This window comes from Theobroma cacao, chromosome 9, assembly GCF_000208745.1.
Source record: "Theobroma cacao cultivar B97-61/B2 chromosome 9, Criollo_cocoa_genome_V2, whole genome shotgun sequence".
NCBI classification, from domain to species: domain Eukaryota; kingdom Viridiplantae; phylum Streptophyta; class Magnoliopsida; order Malvales; family Malvaceae; genus Theobroma; species Theobroma cacao.
The window spans coordinates 34,807,543-34,820,759 of record NC_030858.1 but is presented as its reverse complement, the minus strand read 5'-3'; the positions used below and the strand labels follow the sequence as shown (position 1 = coordinate 34,820,759).

Genomic DNA, 13,217 nt, shown 5'->3' with positions numbered 1-13,217 from the left:
TCCTGTTTTTTTTTCTTTTTTTTGTTCTTGTGGGGGGGGGGGGGGGGGGGGGGGGGGGTTACATTAATATGAACAGTTGCATTCTTTAGCTTAATTATACTTTGCTATTGTGGGTTAGTAGTCCCCATGTTTATCCTATTTTTATAATTGGAGAGTGCAATACCATGTTTCATATACAGTGTAGACACACCATCACCTGCAGATGTGTGTTGGAGTTTGAACACGCATTTTATAATGAGTCTTGTTCTGTGCATTCTGGCTTGTTTTTACCACTCCCTGACTCCATGTGACCATTTGCTATAAATTGTGCAGGTTAGAGGTGTAAGACCAATGCCTCTTCCAGAAATGGCAAATCTACTCAACAGTTTCCGGCTAATGATTTCTCCAGGGCTTGTAAGTGTTTTCATTTGAATACACCCTTCTGCCATTTATGTAGGCATTTTTCACCGTTCAATTTTCTGTTTCAGGATCCAAATCCTAATAATCTAGTTGCAAGCACCACCTTCTACTCGGAGAGTACACGTGCCATGCTTTGTTTGGTAAGAAATATACTGTCAAAGCTATATGACTATCTTATTGTAATGATGTAGCTTGGTGATAAATTTGAATGACATGATGACACCTAAGGAACTAATCTTATGCTATTGTTCCTCGTCTGGTAGTCATTTGATCTGTTTGGTTTCGCATTACACATATGTTCTGATTTGAATAGATGCTCAATTTGTTCTGAATTTTTTTTCCTCTTTTTTTTTGTTCTTTTTTTGCTTTGGCCCCTTTCCATGCCTTTATCTTAGTCGGCCACCCTAATTAAATTCCATGTGTAGAGAAATCTAGTATTATAAGTTGCACTCTTGGAGATTATCCTGAGCTTGAACTGCATTAAAGTCTGGTAACAGTCGCTTACAGCCTATCCTTCTGTAATATTCAGGTCAGAATTGAAACAGATCCAGCAGACAGAACCCAGTTGCGAATGACACTTGCTTCTGGCGATCCTACGTTAACATTTGAGTATGTAGCTAAACTTCACACCAAGCAAGTTTACTTTAAATTCTTTGGATTGGCAGATTTTTCTTATATTTGATCTGCAGGTTGAAGGAGTTCATCAAGGAACAATTGGTTAGCATTCCAGCAGCTCCTCAGGCACCAATAGCAGCAGCACCACCAGCACCTCCTGCAGCTCAACCAACCCCACAAATACCGGCGAACGATCCTGCTGCTCTACTAGCCGGTTTGCTGGGATGAAACTGAAGATGACTGAATGTGAAGATTTGTTCAATGTACAATGAACCTTGATTGATACAGCCGGCCCACCCATTTGCCCTCACATTAGGAGGTGTATATGGAAATCAATCATGATGCAAGGGCTGGCGGGATCACAGATGAGCTAAATATGTTGTCGGCTTAGTGAAGAAGGGTTGGTCGGGATTTTGTAATTCTTTCTGCGCAATGATATTGTGCCTTGGTGAGTTTCTTTTTTTTTTTTAAAAAAAGAATTTTAAAGCCTTTTCTTTTTCCCTTTTTCAGTGTCTTTATGGGGGGGTGAGGGTTTTCTTTTTCTTCATATTTTTTTCTTCCCAGATTTACCGGATTGGTTTCTCTAGTACGATGTCGTAGCATGTAAGATATGGCATGAAGTTAGGATCGGTTGTAACGGTGTATTCGTTTGTCAATCCAATATATTTTTTTAATAAGATAAAAAGTATAGTGAGGAGAAAAGAACATTTGGATTTTGATCAGATGTAACTTTGTTTTTAATGTGAACCAAGTATCATTTTCAGTTTTGATTCTTCCGCCACGGGAAGTTCGAAGGATACATTCGAAAAAAAATCACCAAGCAACGAAATCTAAGGGCTTGGTCCCAAAGAAATTGCTCATTCGATTAAAAGGATTTTGGTTCACTTTTAATATCACGAATTTTATGCAAGAGATGAAGTAGATTTTAAATATGTAAAACATAAATTTTTTATTATGATATGTTTTTGAGTTAGAAGAACGGATCTCCAACAATTGATATCTATAACATAAGTAAAAAAGGTTGTCTCAGTGGGGCTTTCAGAGTTAATCACGTGAAGGGCAGAGAGAGTGAAAGAAAAAAGATTTGCAGCAAAGAGAGAGAAAGAGGGGTGCAAAGAGGTCAGAGTTAACCACGTGGAGGGCAGATAGAGAGAAAGAGAAAGATGCTGAAGCAAAGAGGCCTCGATGCTGTAACTCCGTTATGTGGTCTTTGCTCCAAGCTCAGGAGCGTAGTCTAAGCCATGGAGAGAAAGTAATGGACGGTACCATTGCCCATAGCGTACATACAGGTGTATGTTAACACTAACATCAAGTTAGGCGAGGGCTTCTTTTGTAAGGCTCTTGTAAAGAAAGAAAGGGACAAGAAGGCTCCATTGAAGTCTAACATCTTAAATCCTTGTTTATCTTTAAATTTTTGAGACAATACTTTGACTTTGATTTTATACAAAAATAATGCCCATCAGATAAGCACAACAAAGAAAAAAAGCTTTTGCTTATCTGTCAAGATCTACGTAGATATCAGAGACCTTATAAAAAAAAAAAAACCCCTCTTTTTCCCTAGAATTGATGTAGAAAACAATCCATCCAAAACTTGCTCTTCAATGCATCTCTCACCAAACCAACCATCCGGGCCAAAGGATTGGAATGGTCTACTTTTTGATGTCTAAAAGAGCCACACTGATCCAATCAGAGGAAAGCCACTGCAAAATCGGCAGAAGCTTCTTGGCCTCGAGAAACCACAGCTATGGGACATTGGGACTTTGTTTCCTCCATCAATGTACAATCTCAATGACCGGTCTGATAATAACAAAATGTAACCAGGGGCTCACTTCGCCTCCAAAGATTTAAACCAACAGATACAGCAGACAATCTGAAAACTAGCGCCATTCTCGGCATCGGCCACACCTCCAGCTGCCGCCTTCTGAAGATGACAACTCATCCCAAGGAGAACAATGACTGTGCATCAAAAACCCACAAATGTCACAATAAAGCTCAGGGGCTGGGTTGTTCTGAAGGCACACATGACAATGCGGTGCATTAACATCAGAGTTCTCAGACATCATGGGTTCCACTTGACTACTGAAGGTATCGGTTCCACGATGTTCAGGGACTCCATCCTGTGAAATTGAACCAGATGCATTCTCCAAATTTCTTGACCCATCCCCTGTTGCATCATGTCCATCGACTTGACCACCATCATCAGATGCTAGCAGCTCAGTGAAAGAGAAATAGGTCTGTGGTTCAAACTCCATATCCTCATAGTTAAGACTTTCATAATCAAATAGCAACTCACTTTCAAGGCCATTGCCAGAAACATCCCATTCTGCAAAAGTAAGAGACGTATCCTCCTTGGGCTCCGTATAATTACTAGGTTCAGGCCATGACGATAATTCAACATGTCCAAGATCACCCCCAGCATGACCATCCACTTCTTCCCGCTTCACATGCCTTCTGACAGGTAATTTCTGCAGCCCAGGGCCAGAAGCAGTATTCCACTCAACATCCACTTCTGAATTGTTCTCTGTTATTTGCTCAACTTTTGAAAGGGAGAAAAGAAGAGGATCATTAGCTGGTACAAGCTCATGCTCTGTAGAAACGTTACGAGTGATGGGTTTACACTCTTTAAAGTTGGAAATAGTTCCAAAATCAGAGTCTAATACTACACTTCCTTGACCCTGTTTCTGAGGCTTTCCAAGTCGTTTCTTGCGCTTTTGCTCTCTAGGCTCAGGATCCATGTAAGGACACTCAGGTCCTCTTATCCTTCGACACTTGCAACATTTGAATCCAACCAAATCAGAAATCCTTGACTCCTCAAGTTCAACAGCTTCAGCATGGTACCACTCTGCAATGATCACAGAGATTCATCATAAACAAAAAACCAAAAGAACATTTCTAAGAGCAAAAACTTTAAAAAAAAATTGACACTAACGATCTACAATTTACTTACTCCTGCAAGTTTCACAGTGAATATACATTAGATCAGAATTATAGGGTTGTTCACACAGCTCACAAACAGGCTTCAAAAAGTGGTTATCTGAACCACCCCTTGCAAGAATGTTTGCACGTCTGAAGTCAATTCCAGTTTCATCACTGTTCTTTTTCCTCCATATGACCCCCCAATTACACAACTTACTCCGCTTGGTTGCTAAGCCAGAAAGAGAAGCAGATTGCTTAGTATCAGAACTTCTTTCCTGAATTCTGACTGAATTCTCCTTACTTCTGACAGAGGCCAGTGGTTTGATGGGTTGAGCAGAACTTTTAACCTGCATGCCCTTGGTGACTGCTGGTGCACTGAGACAGTCTCGCCCTTGCAGGGGCAAGGGAATAATAGGAGACTTGGTACTGATTTCATTTTGACCAAGAACTTTGGCATGGTAACACTGCTTGCAAATGATCAAACACTCAACTTTCCCATTCATATGCATTGAGCTTAAAGTACAGTCCTGATGACAATAACCTGATCACAAAATGACAAAACAAAATTATCCAGACAGAACATTCAAACACAAATCATACTCTGCAACAATAAACATAAAGGCCCCCACATAGAAAAAACAAACTGCATTCACTATTGGAAGGTTGCTAATTTTGTTGCAAAAATGTAGATATTTTACTCAGTTGCCTTTATCTCTCACATTTTCATTTTTCACACACTGGAAATAAATGGGTTTGGGTGGCTATCTGGTTGACCCAATAAGGACCAGATATATGCTTATCACTTTCAGCCCAAGTAAACTATGAATTTTCAGAAGCAACTGCCTGTAGGTGATCATCAATTAATATCCTTTTCCCCTGACTTCAAATTTTCCAAGAAAGAAACAAATTCACTGTCAGAATAAACCATAGGGACAAGTTTCCCATGGCCCAAGACTGCTCATAAATTAGTCAATTGCTAGAAGAGTCACAAGAAAGTTATAAGACAGTTTCAGATTTCAGGTTTTTCTATTTCCACTCATGAAGCTACTAACTAATTGCTGTTTAGATTCATTTATCATGCAGCTCTTGATAAATTTTTATATCTAAAGCCCACCAATACTATTAAACAGGATAGGATGATCACTTATATAATGCAACGTTAGCATGAAATTCTCACAATGGTACTATTTATCTGACGAGACTATTTCACAATAAAATCACTTCCTTCACCGAAAAATGTAAACCTAAACCCAAAATTGCAGGCAGCACATCCCTCAAACATGCAAAGTGCAAACTTCCTGTAATGTTGCATAGAAAATGTACATACAATGAAAATATCAAAAGTCAATTACACATATACAAACAAATAAAGACCTATAAATAATGGGGACCCTACCCGGGCTACCTTTCTCCTAGATTACTTATAAAAGGATTGCTTGTATTTTTCAGTTTATAAGTTAATTGCAAAAATAATAAGTACAACTGGATTATGCAGAAAAAAAATTAGGCAGAGAGCCTAGCAAGCTACATGAATTTATGAACTTAATTCTCATAGATAGATGCTGAAAAATATTAGAAAAGATAATTTTAGGAACCCCAAGATAAAACTGAGGAATATTGACTTTCGGTAGAAAAGATAATTTCGAAGATATTCTAATGAATGATTAGCATACCTTGGCAAGTCCCACACTTGACTGCATTCCTGCTTGATCGAATAAGAAAAATGATAAATAAGCCTAAAGCAAGCAGGTGGAGAAAACAGAAATTTGAATATTAACAAAAATAACATGAACAAAGTATAAGATAATTACCTCAGTAAAACATCCATTTGACATGAAGCACAATAACACTTCTCCAACTTATCTCTCTTGGATGTCAGATAAGCAAATATATTCCTACGGGAAGCTTTCAACTGCCTTCTTTGTAACTCAGATAACTCACTGGATGCCTTCTTAACCGATGGCAAACCCACATTACTCATTTTTTCTTCATATTCTTTGATCAAATATAAAGGGATGTGTGTTATAAGAAACCAATATTTCTCCTTTCTGTCTTCAGTTTGCTCGATGTCAATTATGTTCTTCATGACACGTGAAGGAAGATGCTTTTGATTTCCAAAAGCAACTCCATATTGGATCTTGTTTTCCACGGATTTCTTATCACAGATAATTGCATTTCTAAAAACAGATGCTTCTGTCTCTGTACCTTTTCCATCCGGAATGTTATGCTCAGGACGTACAAGATCATTCCATCGCACATGAAGGTCTAGGTATCTAACCTGATCCAAAGTCCAGTTCAATTTTGTTAGACTTCCTGATAATCAAGTATGATGTACACACAGAATATTGCAAGGAATGGTTCATTCAAACGTAGTAATTTAATGACAAACCTGAAGTGCAAGCTGTGCAGCATTCTTACTCCTTTCAACTGCAGCTCTCCAAATTAATTGTCTACTTCTTTTAGGAATCTCGGAATCATCAACATAATTAATACCAGAAATCTTTCTCACGCCACCTAATAAGTCATGAAATAATAACTCTGTTATTTTCTTCACTTTCACCAATTTTACTATTATAAAGTTGAAAACTGAACTTTGTGTCTCTCATAGACACCAAAGATACCTTGTTGTGCTGCTTTTCTAACCATTGAGCCAGGCAAAATGGCTTTCTGGAATATATGGGTTGATAACTTCCCGCCACGCCACCAATCAAAACTTTTATCATCACAGTCGTCAGCTGTAACTTCAGATGCAACAGACTGTTTCCTACGCCGCCTTCCACCTGGTCCACGTTTCTGTGGCAATCCCACAGTGGATGAAGTGCTTTGAATCACAGAAGAGTCTACTAACCAATCATCCATTAGCTTGATCCAGTCCACCAAAAGAGCAATAACGGAGATGTTTTCCTCAAGCTGAAAATGGAAACCATAAACCACATCAACCAAAATATAGAGAATGTATTCTCAATGATAAATCCATAATGGTAACCAATATATCTAGTACATCTGGAACGAGTACCGAATACAGCAAATGGCATCTCATCAAATTACACGCATTAGCTTACTACTTCAAATAAGTTACAAGGACACAAGGGTTGCAAAAAAGTCTAAATTAGTAATTGAGAGATGGAAACCAAAGGATGCTATATAAATATTTTAACAACCAAAGACAAATAGAGACAAAGTGATATAGCAGGAAAGGAAGAGGGAGCAAAACAATTAATATGTCTATGGCCTTCCTAAACTATAAGTCATTGAGAAGTGGATAAAAGTGAGGACAGACAGGCTAACTGCAAACCAAGCATGTTCTGCAAAGAAGAAATGAATGATAACAATTGTAGAAACTATTATGGTTCTCATAACCTATTAATCCAAAGTTTAAATTAGTAAGAAACCAAAATTGGTTAAAGAACATGATAAAACTAATAATCTACAGGTAAATAAGCTCACACCTACCACATCGGTTAAAGTCCTAAAATAATCCAAATTTAAAGTAAAACCTAAAGAAACAATTGGGAAAAAAAACTTTTATGTAAAGGTGACAAAAGATCAGGCTGACAGTATGCCAGAAAATCTTGACCACAAAAAATCGGGGGAAATCAAGATAAAGTGCTACAGCAGATAAATAAGAAGGAAATTAGTGAAAAATATTTGTACAACTCACTTCAAGCAAGAGGGCTTTTATTGCACTACATGTTGAAGCTTCTTCCATTTTTGAACGCCATTGTTTCCGATAACTTGGGCTTAAGAATGGGCCAGTTACAAAACCACGTAAACCCTCCTCCATGTATAAAATATATGTCGCAATACTAGGAAGACTACCCTCTCCATTCTTTAAAATAGGAAGGCCAATAAGGATCTTATTGGCACTTCTAGTGGCAGTGGAGACAGCAGAGTTTAACATGCATCCTCTCCTGCTTGATGCAGGGGCCTTGCAAGAATAACACCAGCCACACCTTTCCCTTGGAACATCCAACAACTTCTTTTCAGCACTTGGCCAGAAAAATCGTGACGCTGCCAATGAGAAAGCTTTTATTTGCAAGAAAATGTTACTTGTAGATGTGACTTTTCTGGCACTGCCTGATTTGTTTAGCTCAGAAACCTGACTTTCCTCTGATGAAAGAACAGCCAGCTTAGCAGATGCAATAGCAGCAAAATGCCCATGAATATAGTGATTTACATAAACATGTGGTTTAAAAGAAATCCCCATGTATGTATAATCAACTGTTGAATTTCTTGCATCGCTTGCAATACCAACATGATTTCCTGCTATGCTCTGGCAGAACATATTTGCTTGAAAATAGATACTATTTACTGGTCCACCATAACTGTCACTACTGTTTCCCCCCGAGGCACATGAATTATGATCTATCACACCTGATCTGTCAACTAAGCTTTGGTGGGTAACATCAGATGCAGCTTGCTGGCTAGCCGAAGCAGCAGACATGGCAGACTCAATATAAATTTGCTCAGATAGCTTCTTATTCATTGGAGGATAATCCTTCCCTCCCATTGTCCCACTATTGCTCAAAAAGCCAGGAAGGTCAGCTTGTTTCATTGCATCCACAGAAGAATCTGGACAGGAAACTCCCACATTGCTTCCACTGAAACTAATTGTATTCTCAGCATCAACTGAATCCAAAAATTTGTGACTTTCCTTTCCAGAAGGCAGAGGTGATCTAGTAGAAATCTTTGCATGTTCCTTTCTATTTGCTACATTGCCACCCATTTCAAGTGGAGAGAATAGATTTTCTGGGATATTCCAATAGTGTATAATGGCTTTGCATATATCAAAGTATAATGTTTTATGTTGAATGGATGAAAAAAGCACCCGGAGGACTTTTGGAATGTCATTCAGATTGTAGTATCTGAGATATGACTCACTGTCAGGGGAAGCCTTGAGCCTGCAATTATCAATTTGAAATTGTGAATAAAAATTTAGAAACAGTGAATAACTAATCCAAATCAGAAAAGGAGGCATCAGAGAGCAACTTAAGTCAAAGGATGAAAGAACATGAACAAGCAACTTAACATGATGAAACACTCTTCAAATATGCTGACAGTTAAATAATAGAACATAAAATCATCAGAGAACAATTTCAAGTCACAGACAAGAATGTGTTGACCTGAGCTTGACAAACAGGAAATATTACTAGTGTAGAAAAGTGGAATAAGAAATAGTAGGTTTAAAAGCTTACACCAGCAAGTGATTACAAGTACCCAAGAAGACTTGCCCATATAAATCAACACCAAAAAGTTCTGCTCCTCTAAGTGATGTGTTTACTGTAATTGCTGGTCCCATTTTATCAATTGCACATTCTGGACAATACCAGGCCCCTTCAGGTATGTACATTTTCATGACCCCTATACATCTCGAATGATATGCCGATGGACACCCATCACAACAAAGCAATGTCCCATCCATGCCACACAGACGGCAATCATCACTATTTCCATCCACATCAGCATCAACACCAGCATTCCCTTCCGCACTTCTGAAACCCAAAGAATATGTTCTAGAAGATGACTTGACCTCATGGCTTTCTGCAATGATCTCCATTGCCTCTCTCTCCTTGCATGCTGAAGTTTTAGAATATCTAGGATGAACCCTTCTAGGCCCATTTTCAGGAGGATCAATCACAACTGCATCAGGATCTGTTCCCACTTCTGTTGCCTCACGCATGTCAATTTCAGCTCTCAGCTCTGCATATGCCAATATGTCATCACATAAGAGTTGTAGAATCATCAACTTTCTGGTCACAGGCAAGGAATAGTACTCTCTCTCAGAGACATCTTCATAAAATCCTTTCCACTCAGGTCCTCTAGCAAATCCCATTACCATAAAATACTGGACCAAATAAACAGGCCAAGTCAGTGTATCGAGCAAGCTCCAATCAAGGCACCTGCAGATAAAGAATGTAACAATTATTTTTTAAATTTCTATTGATGAATTAAGCAAGCATGTTACTTCTTTTGGTTTTTTTTTTTTTTTGGAAGGGGGGTTGGGGGAGGGAGGGCGTTGGGATTGGGGCTGGGTATTATGATGCCTTGAAGTCGAAACATCTGTTCTGTTTTAAGGAGAGATCAAAACCACACTTGGTTGCTTTAAAAATGGGAGGAAAAAGTGTAACAATTATATTATTATAAGAATCTGGCAGTTTTCATCACCCAAAAGCATGAGGATTGGAAACAAATGCTGATTTTCTTTCAATTTTTAAGGGCTAAAGGTCCACCTCAGATTAACAAGAAAAATAACAGTATGGTAGATCATGGAGAAAAACATTTTGCCATAAAAAATCCCAATTATACTAAAACCTAATTACCTAATGATGTGTGAAAACGTATACACATACCTCAAGCATTTTGATGCGAGCTCTGAGCCTTCTAAAGAGACTGTTTCAAGATGACAACTCAATGCCCGCATCAAAGAAACATGAATGGCATCCAATAACGGGTTAGGACCAGAGAAATTCAATGACCCCACAAAATCATCCAACCCAAACGGGCTCAAGAACAAAATGATGCTAAACGACCTTAAAAAACCATAAACAGAAAACAGATGTGAAACACATTCCTCTGGCACACCAATTGTTCCTGAAGAAGGAGGCAGCATTGGGGGTGGAATAACCGGCACCTCAGCCTCCAAGGACAAATCTCTATCGCATGCATGCTCACAGGAATCACTTGAAGAATCCGCATCATCTTCAAGCTGTTCCCCATCATCATTCTCGACTGTCATTCCACCACTCAACTCACTTAAAGCTGAAGTTTCCACACCATCAACCTCATTTTTTAAAACTTCCACTTTCTTCTTTTCCTCCTCCAACTCACTCTGCTTCTTTAGAATCCTGCTTAACACTAATTCATCTAATCTAACTTTTCTTCTACTCAAATCATCATCAAAATATGACTCTTCTAGAATCAATTCGCGAAGCTCCCCACTTTCCAGATCCTCAAAGTCGCCATCCTCATAATCTACTCTATACAAACCTGTATCATAGGAAACAATCTTCCCTAAAAAAACATTTTCCCCAAATTCTTTGAACACGTATCGACCTACGAGGGCCATGGATCTTGTCACCAACGCCCGCTTTTTAGTTTTGGAATTATTAGATTTCGAATCACCAGCGACACTTTCATTTTCTTCTTCCGGTCTCCTACGTTTCCTCGGCCTACCTCTAGGCCTCGGTACCTTAGGCTCCATTGATCGATCGACCCAATTACAGATCGAATCGAGACCTGGATTTGATTAACCTTGTTTCCGAACAGCTCCCTAGGGTTTCCAGAAAACCTATTTTTTCCCGTAACAAGAAACCAATTTGGCTTCGTTTTTTGAGTTTTGAATAATCTAGGGCTCGTGCAGATCCTTTCAAAGAAGTTATAAATAAAGATTAAATAAATCGACGATTTTTAAAAAAATTATTGAATGAAAATTTAATTTTGGAATAAGGAGTTAAGAGTTTAATTTTTTGAGAATAAAAATTAATTATGAGGAAGAACCTTAGAGAGAGATACCTGGTTAGGGTTTCATAACCGCCATTGAAAATTTCTTCTGAGATTTTTGAGGTTTGAGAGAGAGATAGAGAGCCCTAATAGGAGTGAACAACGGCCTCTTTTATCTCGCGTGAGACAGTGGTACTGACTCAGTAGTCGGTTTGTCAGACAGCGATTTGAACTCGTCCGAGTTGGAGTGTGAAACTTGGAATTTTCCTGTACGGGATTTTTCTTTTTGTACAAAATAGGTGCGATATTCTGCGGACACCCTCACAGTAATGATTTACGAAGAATGTCTAATGCCTTAATGGAATTTTTTACATACAGTTTCAATTGTTATTTTTTAAGGTAGAAATTAAAATATTTAACTTTTTCAAAAAAAAATTAAAATGTACTATGCTTTTATACCAAATCATATTAAATATTTCTTAGTCTAATCAAACATATTAGGAATTTTTTCTTCTATTTACACTTTGGTATAAATTTGATGAAGTAAAAGTATAAAATAAAGCATCTTTTAAATGGATTAAAGTCAAATTGACTATTATTATATAATAGATTAATATTAAATTGTCACTATGTTTTTTATTCAATGATATTTTTACATAAATAATAAAATTAATAAAAAATTTCCATTTACATTAATAGAATGTTACTACCATTCTATATGTTTTAAAAAAAATCAACGAAATTTAAATTATAGTAATAAAATTGAAATAAAATGACATAATTAAATTTTAAATCATGATATAAAAATAAATTTGACCGTATTCATTTTTTAAAATTATATGGTGTTGTCAAAACTTAAAATGATATTGTAAACATTTCATCATTTTTATATTTAAAGTATCTATTATTACTCATAAAAAAATAACAACAGTGACTTATCTCATAATTTGTCCAAGATTAATTCCAAATCTAATTATTGAAAATAAAAATTTTTAAATTCTTTGATGATGCAAAATTTTACTTTTTACTTCTAAAATAAAAAATTTTAATATGAAAAAAATGTTAATTTTGTTATTTATTTTTTTAAAACGAAATAAAATAAAACTTTTGATGGCTTTAAAATTTTGAGGATGTAAAGAAACAATCATATTGCATGATCATCGTGATTTTAACAATAACAATTGACTATGGTGCCATACAGGCATTGGACATAAAGTCAACCCAATTGTTTTCAAGTACAATAACAAAAGTCAACCCAATTGCACGAAAAAGCCAGATACTAACGTCCGTATACGATCCATTCCACCCTTAGCACATGACTTCCGCATCCTTTACTAACTAAAATTGTTCAATAAAAAAATTAAATTAAACACGAGTTGGCAATGAGCGAATTGACTCAAGCGCATAACGAGGCGACTCAGAGTTGTGCCGATTCGTGGATATTCTTAATGACGAGGAAGGTTAGAAAATTGTGGATTGCGCACGCTTTTGTTCTTTATTATTCACAGGCAGCGAGTATGGGAAAACAAAAATGGGGACACAAAATTATTATAGCAAAGATGGCGGGAAATTTTCCTTTTAGTGGCATTACCCGCCAAATATATATTTTTTAAATCTTTGAAATTGGAAGTTTAATTAGTCCGTTATTGGCAACGGTCAGGTGGATTAACGTTTAATCTTCTATGATCACCCTTTGGTAAGTTTACTAAATTGGGATAATTGTGGAATATTGAACTTTTTTTATGACCAAATTCAATTATATTATTCATAGAAATCAAAGGTTATATAAGAGGGTAATTTTTTGGTATAATTCTCTTCTTCTTTTTTTTCATGTTATCATGCATAAG

General features: G+C 37.1%; 2 protein-coding genes across 3 annotated transcripts in view; one reads left to right on the top strand and one right to left on the bottom strand.

Moving 5' to 3' along the window:
- The window catches only part of LOC18590414 (AP-2 complex subunit alpha-1), a 13,181-nt gene extending 11,443 nt beyond the window's left edge, over nt 1-1,738 (top strand). Inside the window, exons 24-27 of the mRNA XM_007015913.2 lie at nt 313-393; nt 468-539; nt 929-1,008; nt 1,089-1,738. Coding sequence (XP_007015975.2) covers nt 313-393; nt 468-539; nt 929-1,008; nt 1,089-1,242 — 387 coding nt within the window. The 3' untranslated portion in view covers nt 1,243-1,738. The remainder of the gene's footprint in view (nt 1-312; nt 394-467; nt 540-928; nt 1,009-1,088) is intronic.
- Nucleotides 2,359-11,600, bottom strand: LOC18590413 (DDT domain-containing protein PTM). Of its 2 annotated transcripts, XM_018127730.1 has the most exons (10): nt 11,443-11,600; nt 10,281-11,293; nt 9,126-9,830; nt 7,592-8,831; nt 6,552-6,840; nt 6,320-6,444; nt 5,742-6,208; nt 5,604-5,632; nt 3,962-4,471; nt 2,892-3,856 (listed from the first exon to the last, which is right to left on the bottom strand). In XM_018127730.1, the coding sequence occupies exons 2-10, from the start codon at nt 11,129-11,131 to the stop codon at nt 2,892-2,894; spliced, it is 5,181 nt and encodes a 1,726-aa protein (XP_017983219.1). In that variant the 5' UTR covers nt 11,132-11,293; nt 11,443-11,600. The 2 variants fall into 2 exon arrangements, with proteins under 2 accessions (XP_007015971.2, XP_017983219.1); XM_007015909.2 differs by lacking the exon at nt 11,443-11,600 and having other exon boundaries at nt 2,359-3,856; nt 10,281-11,131.